Raw genomic sequence first — 23,329 nt, forward strand, 5'->3', positions numbered from 1 at the left:
CCAATTGGCACTAAGGGGCCTAAAGTGTGCCAAGAAAACATCCCCCACACCATTACACCACCACCACCAGCCTGCACAGTAGTAACAAGGCATGATGGATCCATGTTCTCATTCTGTTTACGCCAAATTCTGACTCTACCATCTGAATGTCTCAACAGAAATCGAGACTCATCAGACCAGGCAACATTTTTCCAGTCTTCAACTGTCCAATTTTGGTGAGCTTGTGCAAATTGTAGCCTCTTTTTCCTATTTGTAGTGGAGATGAGTGGTACCCGGTGGGGTCTTCTGCTGTTGTAGCCCAAATGCTTTGCTGCATACCTTGGTTGTAACGAGTGGTTATTTCAGTATATATATATATATATATATATATATATATATATAAAATGACATTAATAAAGCACTATTGAACCCACAGTTGAGTGATTAATCTGTACATCTCCACAAGAGGGCGCTATCAGCACATGAATGATAACTGCATGTTAATAATCATCTCTAAATATCACTTATATCCACGATAACGTGATGTATGAGATATACACAAGCATCTCACATCAACATAATGTTGAAACACTCTAGACTACATGGACTCACACAGGTATTATACAAGCTATATGTGCTAATTGGCTACTCTTCATAACGTAAGAATAAGCAGATGCTCTGTCAACACTAGGCAGGAAATACAGCAATAATCACTTACTAAACACGCGCACACACACACACACACACACACAGTAACCCAATAATAACTTCTTGATTATCTAGTCTTCTGCAATGCCCTCCAAATCTCATGAAGCCTGACAGTGCACTTGGAGAACCAAATAAGAGACACAGAGACCAGATTGCTGCTCAGTTGTTTCTCAGTTTAATACAGTTGGACAGAGGATACATGTGTCAATACATGAGTTAGCCTGTTTTCTGCTTGCGTCAAAGTTGCAGGCAGGAAAACCATAGAGAGGAAGAGAAAGTGTAGACAGATCACAGAATGCAAACTCAAACAGGGTGACAGAGAGCCAACACATATTTTACACCGGCACAAATATCACATCACGGTAAGTCTTCAGGAATTAATCTTCAGGATTATAATGATATCGAGCTCTAGGGATTCTGCTTTTAGTTTAGATTAATTTACAGACTCTTTACAATCTGAAATATACAGAGGTGGAAAGTAAACATGTAAATGTTCAACACTTCCGCTCTTCTGTAGGCCAGGTGTTGATTCACAGACGATCAGCTTTAGTGAGAAGATCGATTATGACAAACAGATGTATTTTTGATGGCTACAGAAAATCTAGAATCTCCAATTAAAGTCTCTGGATTGTGATATTTAAAAGGAAGAAGCCAGAGTAAATAAAATTATAAATTATTTAATGTTTTTATTTCACCCATGTGAAAATAATAATAATAATAATAATAAACTAGATTAAAAAGTTTGTCGAGACAAACTAAGTTGGCTTGAGAAAGTTTGGACTAGAAAGTTTGAAGAAGCTTAAAGTAGTTTGAAGTTTAAATTAGTTTGAAGTAGTTTAAAGTTTGATAGATAGACAGATAGATAGACAGATAGATAGATAGATAGATAGATAGATAGATAGATAGATAGATAGATAGATAGATAGATAGATAGATCTATCTATCTATTCTAATTTGTAAGTTAATTTTAAATCTTTCACTTAGATCAAGTTTCTTAATAGAAAATGGAGACTGTTTTTCTCAAATTTAGCACCAAATGATTTTGATTGAGCCACTGTCTGACATCAGCCATACAGCCAAGTTGTGTTGGTCATTATGGAAATGTGTCTGTGTTCCTTCATTTGCACATTATCATAGACACTGAAAACTAGTGTCTCCGATAAAGATGATTTCTATCAGCTGTAAATCTCCTCATCTTAAACACGTTGTGTCTTTTAGGAGACATGTACACATGATTCACAAAAAAAGCGATGAAGAATTCAATTTGTTGTTGAAGTTTAAGTTTGATGACTTTGACTACACTGTGCATGTAACATCAGAGATGATGAAATGCTTTGGGTGTGGGACTGTATGTAGTTCATGTGATTCGCCCGTGCCCAGAGAGAGCAGGTGAGACACGGGCTGTTAATGCAGCGGACCCGCCGCCCGTTCGGGGCGAAAGCGGAGCCTCTTTACCTGGCGAACCGCAGAGAACTGGTCAAACCGCGACTAGAGTTGCTGAGTCAGTGTTGTTTAATGAGGAAGAGGTTTTGTTGGACGCTGACATTTCCAAATTTAAAAAATACAGAAAATAAATCAAACACTGAACAAGTTACAAAAGTGTCAAAGACGAATCCCATGAGCTGTTCTTCTCAGTTAGATGATGGGTTGATGAACACGAAGAGTCTGAAAGTGATGTTAGTGGAGACACACAGATGGATGTGGAGAGTGCTTACTCTTTCACCAAAATTCAGTCCTTTTTACAAAGAACCAAAGGCTTGAGATCAGTTAAAGTTGATGAGTTTTTCCCAGATTTTAAGTTGTTCCTTGATTCAGTTTAACTATTCATGAAAATACAGAACACCCCAGCCAACTGACCTTTACAGACCAAGACATTTTTCGTCTAAATAATTTATGATAAAAGTTAATAGCTAATGATGGTTAAGTGTCTTTTTTTTTCTTTTTCTTTCTTTGTGTTAACCTCTCTGTTTTGTTAAAATGCAAATTAACATTTGTTATGTATGACATAAAGCTGGGTTCTTTAAACATCAATGGTGCCAGAGAGGATGCAAAGAGAGTTTCCCTTATCAGTTTGTTTAACAAATGCCATTTCATTTCTTAACTTTAAAGGCACAGTTCTTCTATGAGTGTTTTAAGGTTTCCGAGGAGGATAATGCAGAGTTGGATGCACCAATCTCTGCTGATGAACTACATTCTGCATTGCAGAGTCTAGAAAGCGGTAAAGCTCCAGGCATTGATGGCCTTCCTGTGGACTTTTATGAAGTTTTCTGGCCTGTGATTGGCTAAGATTTGTTGCTTGTTCTCAGAGACAGTTTAAGTAAAGGACATTTACCATTGAGCTGCAGGAGAGCAATCCTCACTCTTCTCCCCAAAAAAGGGATTTACAAGTGATCAAGAACTGGCGGCCGGTGGCTCTGCTCTGCACTGACTACAAACTTTTGTCAAAGGTGTTGGCAATGAGACTGAAAAAAAGTTATGGAGCATTTTATTCATGTTCACCAGACTTATTGTATACTCAATAGGTTGATATCTGACTATCATTTTAATTCATGATGTTTTGGACCTCTCCAATTCATTGGGTTGTGAATTTTGCCTGATTTCAATTGATCAAGAAAAGGCCTTTGACAGAGTTGAACACCAGTATTTGTGGCAAACGTTAGATGCGTTTGGGTTCAGCTCTGGCCTTATAAACATGATTTGAGTCTTGTATAGTGACATTGAGAGTATTTTAAAGATCAACGGTGGTTTAAGTGCTCCTTTTAAAGTTCATAGGGGGTCAGACAAGGATGTTCATTATCTGGTATGCTGTACTCCTTGGCCATAGAGCCTCTTCTGCACAAATTAAGACAATCTCTTTTCGGTCTTAACCTTCCTGGATGTGAAACAGTTTTTAAATTATCTGCTTATGCCGATGATGTTGTTGTCATTGTCAAAAAACAAGAAGACATTGACACCCTTGTAGAAAATATTAATGTTTTTGGTGTATTGTCCTGCTAAAATTAACTGGGGGAAAAGTGAAGCTGTAACAATCAGTGATGAGTTAAGTAGAAATGTTGTTTTACCCGCCGGGTTAATTTAGAACAAGGGTGGGTTTAAATATCTTAGTGTTTATCTTGGAGATGATACTTTTGTGTGTATTGGGAAAATGTTTTAGAAAAATTGGGACAATGTTTTAGAAAAAGTTGAAGGATGTCTCAAAAAATGGAAATGGATCTTGCCACAAACCATTGATGTCACGAACTGCTCCGTGACATGAAGGGGCTTTTATTTAAGGGGCAATCCAAAGAACAGGCAATAGGTCAAACACAGGCAGGCAGTCAGTCCGTAAAAACAAACAAACAAACAAACAAACAAACAAAACAGGCAGGAGTCAGAGGCAAAAGAGTAATCCAGGGAACAGGGCAATAAATAAATAAATAAACAAAACCAAGAGACATGAAACCAGGGAGAATGCTCAGAAATGCAGTGTGACACAAACAAAACTTTGCAGTGAGTGAATGAGTGAACATGGAATAAATAGGCTGATACTAACAAGGTAATGAGACACAGGTGAATGCAATCAGTGATGAGTCCGGGCAGTGAGTTCTGGGAAATGTAGTTTGTGAGAGTGACAATAGTCTGGTGTGGAGTGCCCTCTGGTGGCTCTCAAGGGCACTCCAGCTGGTGACCGTTACAATTGATGTGTCCGTAATTCTTTATACTTAAAGGCAGGGTAGGTAGGATTTATTAAAAATTAAAGATCCAAATTTGTTAAAACTTTCTATATATATCAATACATAATTAAAATGTAAGAACTCTGAAAAAAAGAGTATAAAAATCAAGTGACTCTAGACCGTTTAATCTGTATTAAACACAGCTCATTATTTCGATTCGGGACGAATCAAAGGATTGGCTTAGGCGACTGTCACTCTCTCGCAACCATGGCAACCACCCTTTTGCCACACAGCACCTGCCCACTTGCGCGCGACCGTTTGATTTGAGGAGTGCGAGAGGCACGGAACCTGATCACACCTCCGTCCAGTAGATGGCGGTAATGCACTATGTTTGCAAGCTGCCAATAAAATCTATCGAAGAAGAAGAAGAAGGCACTGAACCTAGGAATACCAAAACAATGGCAGAGAAAGAGCAATCTAAATTTACAGTACCGGCATATGCAGTTAGTGAAGGCAAACCAGGCAAAAAAATGCCCCTTCCCCTCCGCTTGTCTCAGGTAAATAATGCGTCCTCTAGCTCAGCGGTCGGAGTCGCGCGTTCATGTGTTTTGGGGGCGTGGCTTTGGAAGAAGCACAGAAATGAGGGGGTGGAGTGAATGGAAATAATGAGATGTCTTTAAAACAGTCGTGAGAGGTCTACAGACACTCGATTTTGATACTTTCTTTTTCAGAGTACTTACATTTTAATTATGTATTGATATGTACATAAAGTTTAAACAAATTTGAAAAATAAAATTTTTAGACCATTTCTACCTACCCTGCCTTTAAGTCCAAGTTCAAAATAAAACTCTATGAACCGCTCCATTGTCAACGTACAGAGCTGTCTGAAACATGGATTAAACAGGAAGCAAAAGTTTTGAAAAATAAGGTGAGACTCAAGATTTTTAGAAGTAATAATATAGAGTTGAGTGGCTCCTCACTTTTGTTGTGCAAAGTGTCAGGGGAAAATAAAGAGGATTCCCCAGTTGACAAATGCCACCTTAGCATGAAATCTGCCGCTGGTTACAGCAATGCCACCCTGACTGAAGATGCCAATGAGAACAATGACATCTGTCAAGCTGACACTGCTGTAACAGTGGATATCAATAATGAGGATCATCTTTCAGGAAGATCTCCAAGGGCTTTGAAATCAGGCCACAGAGCAAAAAAAACAAAACAAAACCAACAAAAAAAACGGAAAAAGCTTAGAAAGAGAAGTGAGAATACGGTTGTGTAACGTATTCGGTTGTGTAAAGTGTGAGAACAGTGTCAATAGCGTAAGTCTCACACTGAATGTCTGAGAGTTGGCAGCACTGGCACTAGTCTAGACTTGGAATGAAGCTTTTCTCCCTGAATCACAGAAGCGAACACCATGAGATGCCATGAGATCTCTTATTTATTATTATATGTCAAGACATAGCAGAGAAAAACTATTTACTGGAGAGATGGTCTTCATTCGTCAATACACAAAGGTTGGGCATTTATATGCTGACCAAAGGAACTTACATTATCTTTACATTATCAAGGTAGAGAAATGTGTTCATGTTTAAAATTGAATGTATATCTCATGCTACACAATCCTCATTCCTTAAAGAGAATACTTCAGTCAACATATGCATCAGTTGAAACTATGCTAGATTGCATTCACATTCCTCTGTGGTTAAAACTAACTCCTCTCACTCCTCTCCATGTCCTTGGCATGTGATCCTCACACACACTTGCTGTGCAGATATATGAATGTTCATAAAAATGTTATAGCCATGAAAAAAGGCTTTTATTTTTTCTAAATTCTCGAGCACTGTGGTCTTATATGATTTTTGCAAGTTGAACTATCCCGCATCAAAGAGCACCGAGATACTGACTTTATACTCCAGTTTGCATCTTGTTCAATCAAATGTTTGTCTTCACTAGTGATGGCCGCTTTCGTCACGTTAATTCAGTTAAAAAAGGCTTTGTTACGTCACAACTGTTTCCAAATGTTTCGACATTTCAATGGTTCGCTGTTGGGGGCCGTTCCCAGTAAACCAGTGTTTATGGTTTTTACCTGATCTCGAATCAGTTTTATAGTTTTGTAGACATTTTAATGAGATGTTTGTGTAATTTGGTGATGGACAGCCCTGCCATTCAACAGTCTAAACTTTGTTTCCTATACAACAGGGGTCGGCAAGTAACTTTGGTCGCGGGCCAATATTTTTTTTAGCCAGTAGATGGCGGGCCAGCTACACAGAGTAGGCCTGGATACAAATTAAATACTCTTATATAGGCCTATAATCGCGGAATATGATGGGTCCGTCACGTCCGTGGATCATTCGTTCAATCGTTTTTTTTTTGTTTTTTTTTTCAATTAAATCCAAAAATAAAAAGATGAAAAACGACTTGTTTTTACATTATTTATTTATTTATTTATAAAAAAAAAAATAAAAAAAAAAACACGAATAAAGACGGGTTTTCTGATTGTGCTCAGATCAAAAATAGAAAAAATTAATTACTGGATTAGACAAATTTTAATTTTGAATTTAACACCTTAGGCATGATATATCAAGGAAATCATTTTAAACAGATCAAGTAGCCTACTATTGTGGTAACAGATTACAGCCATTTTAATAAAGGTGCATGTGAATAGCAATCATGCCTCATTCGCTTACAGTCCGACTTTTGAACTTTATTCCTTTTTTATTATTATTATTTATTCGGGACACACACCTAAGGTTTAAGAAGGTCTGCGCGGGACTGTTTTTTCCGTCCCGCTCCCACAAGGTTCTATTCAGCAACCGCTTAAAATACACTCGGTGTTCACCCGCTTTATTTCCCGACCTGACGGTCCGCAAAATTTAGATCTCGTTTCCATAATCTCACATTCAAATGTCTCTAACGGAAAGAGAGAGATTAAGTAGCCTATAACAATTATAAATGGCTATACAAAAATTGTGTTTGTGTCAACATAAAATATTATTTTAACATTGTAGCCTACTGTCAGCAGAGAAAAAAAATGCCACAGGAAAAATGTATGAAATATAAATAACATAAATTGAATAGGACAAAGCCCACTCAAATTTCAAAGCAACATAAACGAAAATCATATTGCCCTACTGCAGGGCCGGCCCGAGGCATAAGCGAACTAAGCGGCTGCTTGGGGCCCCCTCGCCACCAGGGGGCCCCCAAGTGAGTTTTTTTTTTTTTTTTTTTACATATTAATTAAATTAAACAAGTGACATAAATGAATGAATGGATTAATAATTCAAGACAAGAAAATTCTGATTTCATGATCAATATACCTGCCTACAACTGCTGCTGTGTCTGCCAGTGTTTGAGTCATGCGCGATCGCGTGCATTGACAATTCGTGCGCAAAGTCACGGTAATGTTAAGCCATGTCACAAAAATTTGATTTGATCAATGATTTATCCTTTAATTTAATGATATTCAGAACAGAACAAGAATAAAAAAAATAATTAAAAACAAGCCAAAACGAAATAATTTAAAGCGAAAGTGAAAGCGGCGTTAAGCTCACGTATCTCTCTCATTAGAATCAAAATGTTTTAACATTCGCGATGGATTTGGATGGTAAACTATTCTTTATTAAAGGCTTCTTTGTACTTCACCCACGTTCCAATATCGAGGGAAAAAAATCATTCTCTTCACATGCGCAAAAATGTGCTTGAAATCCAATATCGAGGGGAAAAAAATCACTCTCTTCACATGCGCAAAAATGTGCTTGGAAACATCACAGTTGAGCGTTGCTTAGGCTATGCAGTGCTGAATAAGAATTGTAGGCTTATTTAAACAGAGCAGTGTAATTTTTATATGTTAGGTTGACTATTTTATTATTATATTTTATTACGGCTATAACGAACAGGCTGCGATGTCAAGATTGCAATGCTTGAATATGTTGTGTGTGTGTGTGTGTGTGTGGCACGGGCGCGATCGAACAGTGGAAACATAAAAACATACTCCGTCATGTTCATACAAGACATCATTCAAACTGCAGTGTTGCAAAACGTTTGAGGATATTTTGCAAATAAGTTTTTTAATATGTTTTGTGACACTTTGTTCTCAGAAGTTTCAAAGAGTTAGTAAAAGAAAAGAAAAAGTAAGAGTAAAGAAAAAGTTAAAACATTTTTAAGTATCTATTTTTTATTAAATATTTATTTTGTATTAATACATAACCTCATTGTATTAATTTATAATGTAACATTATAGAGTGACATTGTGTCAATAATCGTCAAGCACAGGTGACTCCGCGTGGTGGGAGGGGGCCCCCAAATCAAATTCTGCTTAGGGCCTCCCAAAAGGCTCAGGCCGGCACTGCCCTACTGAGAAATGAAGTAGGCTATTTTCTGCCGAACTATTTCAAACATCCTTGCAAAAAAAGAATGTTGTTGACTGACAGCTCCTCAGAGGTGTACAGGTGGTCAAGAATTAAGCGCGGATACGCTGTCAAAAGATGTTGGAAGTGGGCTATTGTCAGTCAGACCGCCCGCTCCGTCCAAAGTACACCAGACTTCTGACCACTACCGTCTTTTGACGCGCGAATTGCACACAAAGTGGTCAAGCATATAACTAGACGCGGCAGGTGCGAATTTGACGTGCTATTCGCGGCCGGTGTGAACGCACAGTTATAGCCTACTTTAAAATGTAATCCCGCGCCGCATGGCGGTGAAATCGCCGCGCGACTACGGCTTTTCTCAAGTATTGGAAGAGTTTTGTGCAGCATTTAGGACTTCCAAAATAATCCGGCGGGCCAGAAAATATTGCTGGCGGGCCAGTTTTGGCCCGCGGGCCGCCAGTTGTCGTTCCCTGCTATACAACAACATTACTCACTGCTTAACTACCGTAGTATGATGATCATCGAAGAAATCAACTAATTCTAGTATCAAAATGATAAACCTGTCAGATAACTCGTTTAGATTAACATTACTAGAGCATAGACTGCCTTAATGTTGAGACAACAAATGGCAGTAGTATAAAAGGGAAAAATTAAAAACAGAGAATATGAGGTGGTAAAGAAACAGATTTTCACAATGACTTTCGGAAATTACAGGGTGAAACTTGTGCTAAATGCTCAATTTTGAACCACTGACAAAATCAAATGCTTACAGATGTGTCTATAATGTGGCTGATTATTCCTGGCACAACAAACTGCTGTTCACGAGCAGTGTATGTCACTACTGAAATTATTCTCATTAACATTATAGTTCATGGCATTTGACTGCATACAACAGTAGTGATTATAGATATCAGTTTGTCTTAATGTGAAATCTGGAGGGAATAAGTGAACTCTTCCTGGTATATTGAAGGGAAGAATGTAGTGAGCAAGTCTAAGCCAGATGTGTGAATTTCCCAGTTGTGACAAAACTCTTCTAACAATGAGAAATCAAAACACTCGTTGTTCTAATGACACACTTTGTGGTAACAAAGCTTATCTATTCCTCTGTAAGGGATTTTAAGGATGTTATTTGGCTTCTATTACTGGCAATGTGAGTAATGTCAGAGGAGAGGATTATGTCAAACATCTTTTAAAGGTGCTATAAGCGATCTCACGCGTTTTTTAGGCCAAACATTTTTTTTCAGATACCGCAAACATCTCCTCACTATCCGCTAGCTGCCTGTCCCCTGAACACACTGTAAAAAAACGCGGTCTCTGTAGACACCACAGGCTCCACAAACTGCAACAAAAACAAACTGAGCAACAAACAGAGCGACCCGCAGCACGAAACATAACAAACTGTTCCAGCCAATAACCGACAAGAATGATGTGGGGGTGGGGTTCGGGGGGTTAGTGCGCGGATGAGGAGGAGGGAGGGTCTAGCTAGCCTCCGTTTTGTTTGATAATAATTCAAACATCAACAAGAGGTTACGCCAACCGAGATCGCTTATAGCACCTTTAATCATGACACAGATCGAGAATTGAATCTCTGAAACTGAAAATATGATCAATGTACAGAATGAAGTACAGGCACTACATGAGGCCACCTTTGGTGTTTGAGAACACAGCAAAACTCACTTAATTCTGTTGCTGACATTGCAGAAGAAGTGCATGTAATGAGGAAGCTTGCTTTACTAAATCGAATGGCTCTTGATATTCTGTTAGCCTCCCAGGGAGGAACATGCAACTGTTAATGTTCATATATCCCAGACAACACTGGAAGAGCAGTGCACAATTTAGCTAAACTCAATATGGATCATGTCTTTTCTCCTCTGAGTGGGACGCATGCTTCGGATCAATACTGAGGCCTGTCGTAACGTATGCCTTTAGGGACCAAGCGAATTACAAAACATACTTAAGTAAAAGTAAAATTACAGATTTTGAAAACTACTTAAAAATTACACAAAAAGTACACAAAAAACTACTCAATTACAGTAACGCAAGTAAATGTAATTTGTTACTTTTCACCTCTGCAAATAGCAATAATTGGGGTACAAATTACAAGTCTGTGAATACGGATAAAGGAAAAAAAATTGAAGAAAAAAACGCTTTACTCAGTGCACACTTTTTCTACTTTACAAAGTAAATTTGCTTTAAACAGCATAAACGCAACTTCAGCTTCACTCACTGACCCCTTCTCTCCTAAAGGCTGAGGAGGTCTGGCTTAAATTTATTTACAATTTACAATTGTACAATTACAATTGTACAATTTTGTAATTGTAAAAATGTACAATTACAAAAATTGTACCTTGCGCTCATGTGTTTCTGTCACACGGACCAGGGGCCCGTTCTTCGTACGTCGCTAACTCAGTTAGCTGGATTTGATTGTTGACGATTTGGAATGATCTTGGATTGTTTGGTTCTTCGAAGCTCATCCTGGACTTGTTGTCATAGCAACAGGTGCGCAGCTTAAACCTGCTCGGGAGCAGCTTATTTCATGTTAACAGGATTAGATCGTGGCTTCATAAGCGGAGCTGATACGGGAAGTCCAGCACAGCGCGATAGTGCACTTTCTGAGATGTATATTTTTTCTCGTGACTCGTGAGACTGTCGTTTACATTATTAAATTGTTGGAAACGCACATTTATTTTCGACTTGTCGGAGTCTGGCTTTAACTACAGCACAAACTTTGCATTGCCCTAAGATTATTGGCGAGTGGCTCTTTCCTTTACACTATTGGAGATGCGGAGAACTTGATGGAAAGTGCTGTCTGTCGTGTCATTCGGAGGTTTTTTTAAAGCATTTTTTTTTTTTTTTTTAGGCTATCATAACTTTTTATGAAGATCATGCAATCATGACCATGCCGATTACAGTATGTGTCACTCAGGCTTCACTAACGTGATTGGTACCATAGACTATAGGCTAGACCATAGACTGCCATCAAGGCCTCAATGAAGGGGATTATGTGAACAGAAAGGGGATTCACAATGTAAATGTGCAGCCCATATACTATTGGGATTCTTAATATTCCAGATTATTAATATTATATCAAATAAAAAAAAAAAGGCAGTTGACTAAAATCTTCCATATCACAAATGTGAAAGCAAAATGGCCAGGATCTGTGCATGACTTAAGCATTTTCAGAGATTCACATTTATGCACATTATTTGAAAGTGGTAAGGAAAGTCCACAATTAAATATCAAGCTCACTGTATTACATACACTTATGCTGATCCTAACAGAACTGCATTTTTTCATAGGTGATTAGGACATGTTCCTGCTTGCAGACAGGTGTTTTATGACCCCATTCCCTGACCCAAACCAGTTACAATGCAGCTCTAGCCAGAACAAGGGCACACAATGAAATGAACTTTGGCTATCTAAAGGGAATATTTCAGTGTCTGAAAAGTCTGAGGGTTGCACACCTGACAGGGCCTGTTACATTGTTGCATGTGCCATATTACACAACATTGGCAAAAAAAAAAAAAAAAACACTTTTCATTAAATGTTTAATAAAAGACAAATATGCTTAGTTCCTTGAGTTTTATTTCAATTGTTCTTTGTAAAGAAAAACCAGTGGTCAGGTGCCTGCAACAAGAGATATTAGACACATGCCTCATGCAACAAATAAAAAGGAAAAGTTGTCTATACACTGCCCACCTGTAGGCCTATGTCTCCTCTGTCTGTACAGACTCTTCTGTAGGCCTTTCTGTAGATGTGGAATCCTGCAACTTATATTGCAGCCATAAAGCATACAAGTATAAATTAAGTAAAGTTATTTATGCACTTGCAGGTAGGCTAGTTCCTCCATATGACAGTTATCTGAGAGGGTTTATTCACTGTCCAGTGCAATGGAAACAAATGGACATTACAAAGTCTTATACTTTCTTTCCTTTGGAAAGTTAGAAAATGTCCACTTACTGCATATATTTCAGCCACCACTTTCTTGGGAACAGATTCAAGTGTTGGTGTATTATGTAAAAGTGCACAAAAGAGGAAAACACAATGTCATTACAATGAACTACACTCTGGAAAAATGTGATCAATAACTCATGGCAAAATATTTTTGCATTAACATAAGTTTATCGGTTCTCTTACGAGAGGTTCTCTCATATTGCGTAAGCTTGCTTACGCACCGGGAAAGGTCGTCTTTTCTCGAAATACTGAAGCCAAAAATTATCCTTAATTTTCATATATTGTCAACGCAGTGCAGCTGCGGCCAGCTGAGCTAGAGCGGCATACTGCGCGCTCATTGGCTGCCGCGCGGCAACTGCTTTAGCCTACCGGTGAGCCCGGCGTGACGTCACGCCCAATGAGGGCGCGCGCCCCTTGGCGCGTCACAGCCCGCCAGAATGGGCGGCGTCAGAGCGTATAAAAGAGGGCTCGGAGGCTAAAATCTCTGATTTCTGTCTTTTCAGCGAAGCACTCGCATCGCTGTACTCGAGGAGAAGCCGTCGCCGTTGTCCTGCAAGGAACAGCATCGAGCCAGCTTAGGACAGCCTGAAGAAGCCGGACGATTCCTCGCCGCCTTCAGCCTGCCGTGCCAGCTCCGCTATCCGGCGATATCCTTTCTCTCGTTGTGTGTGTGTGTTTCTTCCGCAGCACATTCTAAAAGAGCAGAGGCGTTGTTTCAAATGCCTCGCACCACGTGCGGCTCATGCCGCACTCCGCTCAGCGACGGAGACCGCCATCTCATCTGCGCTCTGCCTGGGCCGGGACCACGCAGCCGTCGCTTTATCTTCGGGCGGCTGTGATTCCTGTGAAGAGCTCTCGATGTCGACCCTGCGGGCTCGACTCGCCCTCTTCACGGAACCTGCTCCACCTGTCTCTGGGCCGCGGAAAAAGAAACGCCGCTCTCAAAGACCACCGGAGCCCGAGATTAAGAGTCAGGCCTTCGCCGGAGCCCCTCCCGCGAGCCTCGCTCTCTTCTTCTCCGCCCCCGCTTCCCGACGCGCAGCCGACGGCTCTCGTCCTCAATGCCGTCACCGTAGGGGATGAAGCGGAGGATGACGCAGCATTGGACAGCTGCTCGCTAATGGCGTCGGACAGCGAAGGATGGTCCGGTTCGCTTTCCGCCTCCTCTTCCGCCGTAGAGTCGGGCAGGACCCACGCCAGTATGGACGCTGAGCTTCTCCGCCTCCTCACCATGGCTGTCGAGCACTTGGGCCTCGAATGGTCCCCGCCCGTGGTGCCCGCACCGAACAGGCTCGACGGGTGTTTCCTGCCCAGCCGCCGCCAAGCGCCAGCGTCCAGACCAGCGCCTTTTCTACCGGAGCTTCACGAGGAGTTATCCAAGTCGTGGAACGCTCCAGTTTCGGCCAGACTTCACTCTCCGGCCTCATCGACTCTCTCCCGCGTGGACGGAGCCGCGGAGAAGGGTTATAACCAGATCCCACCGGTCGAACAGGCGGTTGCAGCGCACCTTTGCCCGCCATCCGCGAGATGGCGCTCAAAGTCTGCCCTCCCGTCCAAAGCCTGCAGGACTACTTCGGCGTTTGTCAGCCGCGCTTTCTCCGCCGCTGGTCAAGCCGCCTCAGCCCTGCACACAATGGCGGTTCTTCAAGTTCTCCAGGCCGACCTCCTCCGCCAGCTGGATGAGGGTGGCCTGGACAAAGCCGCCTTAACCGACCTACACAGCGCGACGGATCTCTCCCTTCGCACTACAAAGGTAGCGGCCCAAGCCATCGGTCGTTCTATGGCTTCGCTTACAGTCACCGAACGCCACCTCTGGTTAACACTGGCCGACATGGGGGAACAGGAGCGGTCCATCTTTCTCAACGCCCCGCTCTCACCCACTGGTCTCTTCGGCCCAGCGGTGAGTGGCCTCGTGGACCGTTTCTCGGAGGTGCAGAAAGCGTCGCAAGCCATGAACCTCTTTCTGCCGCGCCGCTCGAGCTCCGCTGCAGGCCGCTCTCATACACAGCCTCCTGCACGCAGCTCCGCTCAGCGCCCTTCTCGACCTCCACCGTCGCAGCAGCGCCAGCACGGCCACCCCAGGTCCCGCTCCACCAGCCAGCACAAGCCGCCGCCCCCGCGGGGTCCTCGGCCTAGAGTTTCGTTGAAATCCGAGCCTGAGAAGTCCTCCTAGCACTCGTCAGGAGGAAAAGACGGTTGGGTCCCGCCGAGGCCGGACCGCCGTCAAAACGCATCTGTACCCCTCTGCCAGTCCCCTTCATAAAGGCTACTGCAGTAGTGTTCACCGCAGCCAACGAGCCAGTTTCTCAACTCTCTCGCCTGCACACAAACGCCGTTTTTACGGCGACCCAGATAAATCGCAAAAAGAGCATAGAATCTGGTCATTCGGCTCACGCCGACAGTGTTATGAGTGTAGTAAACATGCCCACGCCCCAGTGTTCATTTCTACACACAAGCACAATCTCCCCGGTGTATCCCACAGAGCACACTCACATAAAGCGCGCTTCCGCCGCTCGAGTGTTAAATGTAGGTCATGTGCCCACGCCCCAGCGCTCACACCTACACAATGTCCGCTCTGTTTCACACACTCAGGGTCCAGTTCTCGCAGAGCCTTCTGCCACTGGCCGTGCGTTAATAAAGAGCCCTGTGCCCGCTACCCAGCGCTCACATGCAAACATTCACGCACCCGCCCCGCCTCCGCGCCGCGAGCTGCCCCAGGCAACGCTCTCTCAGAGCGCCGTTCAGCCGGCTGCCACTTTCAGCGAGCCCCCGTCTCCCAGCACTGTCACTGCGTGTCTCACGCATTCGCCACTGCAGGCTCCCCGCCCCGCGCTGTGCGGCGAGCGGGACCCAGAGGCCATTCGACCCCTAGCTATGAGTGCGAATGCATGGAAAGCTATTCCAGGGGTGTCGAAATGGGTGCTGAACACGATAATAAGGGGCTATTCGCTTCAATTCGCTCACCGCCCCCCGCGCTTTCGCGCTCGGGTCGAGACACAGGTGAAGGCGGATGCAGCCCATCTGCTTCACTCAGAGATAGCGAAGTTGCTGCGCAAGGGCGCGATAGAGCGGGTTCACCCTTCTGTTACCGAGGCAGGCCTTTACAGCCGTTATTTCCTCGTACCCAAGAAGGGCAGAGCACTCAGAACTATATTAGATCTGAGATATTTGAACAAAGCGCTCATGAAACGCCCGTTCAAAATGCTCACGACCAGGCAAATCCTCGCGCTGATTCGCCCGGGGGACTGGTTTATTTCTCTCGATCTGAAAGACGCATACTTTCAGATTCAGATTATAGCCCGTCACAGGCCATTCTTGAGATTCGCCTTCGACGGCCAGGTATATCAATACACTGTCCTGCCGTTCGGCCTGTCCCTAGCACCCCGTACATTAACAAAGTGCATGGATTCGGCTCTCGCTCCCCTGAGAGCACAGGGAATGCGAATTCTGAATTATCTGGACGATTGGCTCATCCTGGCACAATCGATAGAGGAAATCATTTCTCACAAGGATGCGCTTCTCAGTCATTTAGAAAGCCTGGGTCTTTCTGTGAACTGGGACAAGAGCTCACTAACCCCCAGCCAGTCTATCACTTTTCTGGGAATAGATCTGGATTCAGTGGCGATGACGGCCAGGCTGTCAGAACAGCGCGCACGCCGTGTTCGACACCTCGCCGCTTCCATTCAGGTGGGCAAATGTCTTCCTCTGAAGACATTTCAGATACTGTTGGGCCATATGGCATCAGCCACAGCAGTCTTGCAGCTGGGTTTACTACGAATGCGCCCGCTTCAGTGCTGGCTGAAATCGAAAGTGCCCCGCAGAGCGTGGATTTCGGGCCGTGCACGAGTCAGCGTGATTCAGGGCTGTGTGTCAGCCCTGCAGCCCTGGCTGGCGGCCGAATGGTACCGACAGGGCGTGATGATGGGGGTCATCTCGCACCGCAAAGTGGTCTCGACAGACGCGTCCAACATGGGTTGGGGAGCGGTTCACGAAGGCAGCCCGATCTGCGGCCCCTGGTCGAATGCGGAGAAAAGCCTTCACATAAACTGTCTAGAGATGCTGGCGGTCGAGAAAGCTTTGAAGCATTTTCTACCGCTCCTGCGAGGACACCATGTACTAGTTCGCTCGGACAACATGTCAGTGGTGTCTTATGTAAACCGCCAGGGTGGAATCAGATCCGGAGCTCTGCGCGCCCTCACAGAGCGCCTCCTGGTCTGGGCCCAGGGCTCGTTGCGCTCTCTAAGAGCTTCGCACGTGCCCGGTCGCCTGAACGACGGCCCGGACAAACTGTCCAGGGACAACGTCCCTCCGGGAGAATGGGCTCTGCACCGTCAGACAGTCCAGATGCTATGGCATCGCTTTGGCGAAGCGAGGATCGACCTTTTCGCTGCGAGCGACAATGCTCAGTGCCAGAGGTTTTTCTCAGGTTTGGCCCAGCGTCCCGTTGTACGCGTTCCCTCCGGTCTCTATGCTGCCTCAAGTGCTAGCGAGGATCAGGGAGACGAGCTGTGCAGTGCTCCTCATAGCCCCGCGCTGGGAAAACCAACCGTGGTTCCCAGAGCTGACGAGGCTGTCAGAGTCAGCCCCATGGCCGATCCCGGTGAGGAGAGACCTTCTCTCTCAAGCCCGGGGATCAATTCTGCATCCCCATCCAGAGCGCTTGTCTCTGCATGCGTGGGAAATCAACAAATATTCGTTGATCTGCCAGAAGGGGTAGTTAACACGATCGCGCAGTCTACGAGGCGGCTCTATGCGTCTAAATGGTCAGTGTTTAACAGGTGGTGCGCTGGAAAGGGTTCTGACGCTCGGTCCTGTGGAGTCCCACAGGTGTTGAGTTTTCTCCAGGAGCTATTGGATGCGGGCAGGTCCCCCTCCACGCTCAAAGTTTACGTCGCGGCTATTGCAGCGTTCGCCGACTCGGCGCGCGGCCGCTCACTGGGCAAAAATGAACTCATTACCCGCTTTCTACGCGGGGCCAGAAGGATGAACCCTCCGCGCCCCCCGTCAGTCCCTATTTGGGACCTGTCTTTGGTCCTAGAGTCCCTAAAAGCGCATCCCTTCGAGCCTTTGGTTAAATACTTGACGCTTAAGACCGTTTTTCTGCTAGCCCTGGCTTCAGTTAAACGAGTGGGTGATTTACATGCGCTGTCTGTCAGCGCATCGTGTCTCGAGTTTGGCCCTAACGACTCGTTAATCATTCTCAAACCGAAACACGGTTATGTCCCCAAAGTGTTAGGTACTCCATTCAGGGCCCAGGTTATTTCCCTCTCGGCCCTGCCGTCGTCAGGCAGTGAGGAGGGCAGTAACCTCCTTTGCCCAGTTAGGGCGTTAAGATACTATGTAACGCGCTCTGCAGCCTTCAGGCTCTCAGAGCAGCTCTTTGTTTCGTTTGGAGGGCGCACCAAGGGTCTCGCCTCCTCGAAGCAGACACTGTCCAGATGGATAGTGGACGCTATTGCAGCAGCTTATGCGTCAAAAGACCTGCAGTGCCCTCTGGGCATACGGGCTCACTCTACCAGAAGCATGGCCTCATCGCGGGCATGGTCCAGCGGAATTTCCATTCATGACATTTGTATGGCGGCGGGATGGTCCTCCCCCTCTACATTTGTTAGGTTTTATAACCTAGAAGTTCCCGCCCTGCAGGCTAAACTTCTGTCAGTCTAGTCGTGTTCACATCCTGCTCTCGCAGGCAGGCTGAATTATCGATTAGCTCGTCCATAGAGCTGCACTTTCAGGGTATCAGTATTATTTAGACCGGCTGCGCCGCTCTTATATTCCCAATGTGTGCTTATGAACATGTGCTGGCCTGCTCTGCTGGCCACCTGTTTATTTCACCCTTATACTCTTCAGTTTTTGGGAGTTATGTGTGATACTTAGGCTCGCACGGCGTGGACCAAGGGTTCCCGGTGCGTAAGCAAGCTTACGCAATACGAGAGAACCTCTCGTAAGAGAACGATACTGGTTACTCACGTAACCTCGGTTCTCTCTAGAAGAGGGAACGAGTATTGCGTTCCCTGCCGTGCTTTAAGCCACTAGCTCGTGTCGCTTCATTCGACAGAAAACAGAGATTTTAGCCTCCGAGCCCTCTTTTATACGCTCTGACGCCGCCCATTCTGGCGGGCTGTGACGCACCAAGGGCGCGCGCGCCCTCATTGGGCGTGACGTCACGCCGGGCTCACCGGTAGGCTAAAGCAGTTGCCGTGCGGCAGCCAATGAGCGCGCAGTATGCCGCTCTAGCTCAGCTGGCCGCAGCTGCACTGCGTTGACAATATATGTAAATTAAGGATAATTTTTGGCTTCAGTATTTCGAGAAAAGACGACCTTTCCCGGTGCATAAGCAAGCTTACGCAATACTCGTTCCCTCTTCTAGAGAGAACCGAGGTTACGTGAGTAACCAGTATCGTTTTCACTTTCACAAGTCAAAGCAATTCATCATTACTCAAGATTTAACAGTTGAAATGACTATACGGCCTTAATTTAATGCAGCAAAAAATATTTTACAGTGTAGGCTACTAAGATCTTTTCTTTTTTTTTCTCAGCCTTTTTCTTGGTTGCTTTTATAAACAGACATCCATTTATTTAACAGTGCCTTTTATAAAAGAGACTATAATATAACTAAAAATTACCATTATGTAGAATATTTTTGTACTTCACTTTTATTTGTTCCCATGTTCTAGTGTGGTGACTCTGACATTACAGTGAACAAAGTAATTATGCAATTATTAAAATACAAAAATATAGGCTAATAAGTGATAAAAACATCTTACATGACCACTTCTAACGGATTTAAATTGTCTGCTACTTTTTGCCAGCCCTCTCTCCTGGCTTTTGCAGACTTTGAGGTGTTCTCTGGCGTTTTGATTAAACATTAAAATTCCGAATAAACTTCGACTATTAGTTCTTGCTCTGCTGAGGAGAAAAACTGAGCCCGCTCTTTGGCCACGCTGAGCAGCCAATAGCAGCGTTGCTGATCAATGTTTCTACTATCGATACATATCCCCTTTTAAGCCAGCGCATGAACGCGCAATTATCTCAGATAACTCAATCCAGCGATACTAATCATAAACAACAGTGTTCGAAGAACCCAATTAGCCGGATCATGATTAGCACGATGATATCATCTTGGATGTGTCATTTGATCTCGGATGTAATAAGCAATGTACGAAGAACGAGCCCCAGGTGACGATATCATAACTGCATCTCATCGTCACAGGGCCACTGTGAATCATTTGAAAGCAGCTTTATTATTTACAGTTTCAGGAGTGTTTCTCATCAGACTCTTGTACATTGGTTTGTTTTGTGAGACACTCGACTGTCGTAAGGCTTTCATCCAATGTCAGACACACACTCTCAACTGACGCTGGTATGCGGTACGACAGAGAAGAGCTGTTCTGTTAAAGAGCATGTAGAAGGAAGAGTACGACCTGATCACACAAGCTTATCAGAGTATGTTTTGATCATGACCATTGCTTGCATTTAATCAGTCTATGTAATCCAGTGTTTTCATATACGATTAAGAGAAGGAATGAAGGATCTAAGGGTTACAATAACAACCTGTTTTAATTTAAGCCATCAGACATTGGTGTTGTTTCATTTTCTTTCCTTTTATATTTACTTTCATATTAATTTAAGTAGATGTCATTTGATTTATTCATATTATTATTCATTTGTCATTTTATGTTTTTATAATTTATATTACTTATTTCCTTGCTCTTGCAATGCTTGCTATTGTTGTTTAACCCTCTGGGGTCTGAGGTGTTTTTGGGGTCCTTGAGATGTTTGGACATGCCCTGACATTTGTGCTTTTTTCAGTTGCTTATAAACATATTAATGGCAAAGGTGTAATTACACTCTATTTAGCACAAACAGGGCTACCATAATATGTGAGCAACATGTATGTACATGTTTGTATTTTTGAGAGAATAATGTTTATACATGATTATTGAAAAAACTAAAAACTAAAGTTTCTGAAATAGGGCCACAAAACACATACCAATGATGTGTCCACAAGACTTTTGACTAATAGATGTTTTCGATTAGAGTTTTTCCTTCAAAATGATCTGAAAATCATCCTGCCTAATCATTCACATAAAACAATACATTGATTTAAATTTTGTAAGACACTTTTTGTTTGGAAAGGCAATATGCGTGGGGGCGTGATTCACACCTGAGAAGACAATGACCCGCATAATGAGCTGCATAATGATCCTTATATATATACTACAAAACTGGTTCACAGTTGGAAACATCTTGAAAAAAATTTGTATTTTTCCACTTGTATTTTTGCAAATTGTATAGCATCCAATGTGAAAATTTCTAGTAATTGTGCAGTTAATTCTCATACTCTATTTTCAGAAAGTTTTGGATATATCCTCTCCCCAAATTTGTCACTAATAAAACTCAATAAAAATTATTTAAAGAGAAGGCATGTTTACATCTACCTTGTAAATATATATTCTTTGTTATTTTATAAAAAATTTTACAATTACAACAATTAAAATATTAACAATATATCAAGTGTAATCTTTCTTTGTAAAAACTAAAAAACACATTTTATCATACGTATTTCAAATTAGTTTGAATATAGCCTACATTGGAACAAACACTATAATAACATCTTAGTTGATGACTTTATTTTTGACAAAACATAATATACATTAGAAATTGGTGAACAAAAGCTTATTTGATCTGGCAGTAGTCTATTTTACAGTAAAAACTTTATAATCTATCCAAAACTAGTCAACGAAATGTTGTCTCATATTTCGTCTGTAACATAGGCCTATCGTTTTTATGATATATTAGGGCATATAAATGTTGATTTGCTATGTTACAAAAATGTTTGTTACGTTGCTTATACAAAGACATTTTATTTTAACATATTTCAGTCGTTTTTTTTCTCATCTCAGTATAGCAATATAGTTCAGTAAAAGCCGTTCATTCATTCACACACAGACATGCGATTCATATTTAAACTGTCTTTTTGTGGTTTACAGACACTATTGCATATTGCGATTAGAACAAAGCACAAAAGAATAAAAAACGTACTATTCACAATACTCAGCTGGATCCGTTGCTCCTCGAAGTGAAACTAAACCGGCACTTCTGAGGTAAATTTCCCAGGATTATTATTACTATAGTATTATTCCTCACAGCCTCGTGATTAAACTTAGTGTGTTTTATCCAACTGATGTGGGCGTTGACACATTTGCATGGATCGCCTCAGATCATTTGCGTTTGAATAGCGCGCGCTCTCCGTGGGCGTGGTCACATTAGCAGTTAATGAGCTATAATGAGCTGAAATGAGATCGACTGACATCTCTCTTTTTTCATATAGATTACATAAACTGTGAATATTTGTTTTTTATATGAATTACTCCATTTAAAAGAAGATAATTCAAGCTTCATGCCTGTGTGTCTGTATGCCTGTTTGACTGAGTATTCGCTGAGTTATAGTTCATTTTCGGACGCGTTTCAGAATGGACTTCACTGACAGAGAGAAGGCAGAACTCGCATCATGTTTATTTTTCTTTATTTGGCAAAAGGTTGTGACACCTCATGATTGTGTGGTTTGAAGGGAGTTAGAGGTTTTTAGCATCACAGGACGATGTTGTGAAGCAGTAATTTTCCATTGTTTTTTTCTTGATAATAGCAGCTTGATAACAGCAGCTAATTTACATTTAAAGAGACAAAAACAGCACATTTTCGCATTTACATTTACGGGATGAGATAATAAGCTAGATTTAAAAACTACATCGAGACAAACTTTGAAGTTGGCCTGAGAAAGCCTGACCAGAAGGTTTGAAGATATTTTAAATGCTTAAAGTTTGAAGTTTTTGAAGGCAATACAGTCTATCAGAAAAACAGACAAGACACATGGATAGATTGATTTTGGGGTGTTGCTATGCGGTTGCTTGAGTACTTGGGGTGGTTACTAGTGTGTTGCTATGTGGTTGCTAGGGTGTTGCTATGCGGTTTCTAGGAGACTTGGGCTGGTTGTTAGGGTAATCTGGGTGGAAATTAGGGTGTAGCTATTTTGTTGCTATGGTATTCTGGATGGTTGCTAGGGTACTCATTGCTAGCCTGTTTCAGAAAGATGCCATGCATAGAGGAGCATTATAGGACCCCTTTAACAGATGAGTTTGGATTAGAGTGCTGATCCGATCACAGCGCCATTTCATAATCCATATAACATTTGAGCACTTAGGTCAACATGTTAAGAGTGAAACTACTTCAGATCTGTCTTTTTATCCTGCAGCTGTGAATCTGTGAAGGGCGATGGCGTCTGTTAAAGTTGAAGAGCTGCTCAAGAACTCATTAAAGGACCTGAGAGAAGAAGATCTAAAGGAGTTTAAGTGGCACTTAGAGAAAGATCATGAGTGTATAAAAAAGAATGACATGGAGAAAGCAGATATCTTAGACACAGTGGATACGATGGTAGCATGTTTTGTACCCGAAGAAGCTGTGAAGATCACAGTGAAGATCCTGAGGAAGATGGAACAGAACAATCTGGCTGATCAGCTGGAGAACAAACACAAGACAGGTAACATTTAATTCACAGTGACTGTTTACCATTGTAATGGTTTGACTTGAAGTTTGCTCTTTGCTCCTGCTGATGTGTTTGCGTGACTTCAATTTCCCAGTGAGTGATCCTCATGTCTTGTTTGGTGTCCT

The 23,329-nt window shown here is 42.8% G+C and overlaps 1 protein-coding gene across 3 annotated transcripts in view; it reads left to right on the top strand.

The window, feature by feature from the left end:
* The first annotated feature begins 803 nt into the window (after positions 1–803).
* Positions 804–23,329, top strand: part of LOC311081641 (NLR family CARD domain-containing protein 3-like) — a 38,437-nt gene continuing 15,911 nt past the window's right edge. Inside the window, exons 1-3 of one of the 3 annotated variants that reach the window (XM_084112233.1) lie at positions 1,001–1,049; positions 2,797–2,905; positions 22,914–23,198. In XM_084112233.1, coding sequence (XP_083968359.1) covers positions 22,934–23,198 — 265 coding nt within the window. In that variant the 5' untranslated portion in view covers positions 1,001–1,049; positions 2,797–2,905; positions 22,914–22,933. Of the gene's footprint in view, positions 1,050–2,796; positions 2,906–22,913; positions 23,199–23,329 lie in introns of all 3 variants that reach the window. The other 2 variants (XM_084112232.1, XM_084112234.1) reach the window with 2 other exon arrangements.

The sequence above is a fragment of the Abramis brama genome (assembly GCF_963993115.1).
Source record: "Abramis brama genome assembly, chromosome: 4".
Lineage (NCBI taxonomy): Eukaryota > Metazoa > Chordata > Actinopteri > Cypriniformes > Leuciscidae > Abramis > Abramis brama.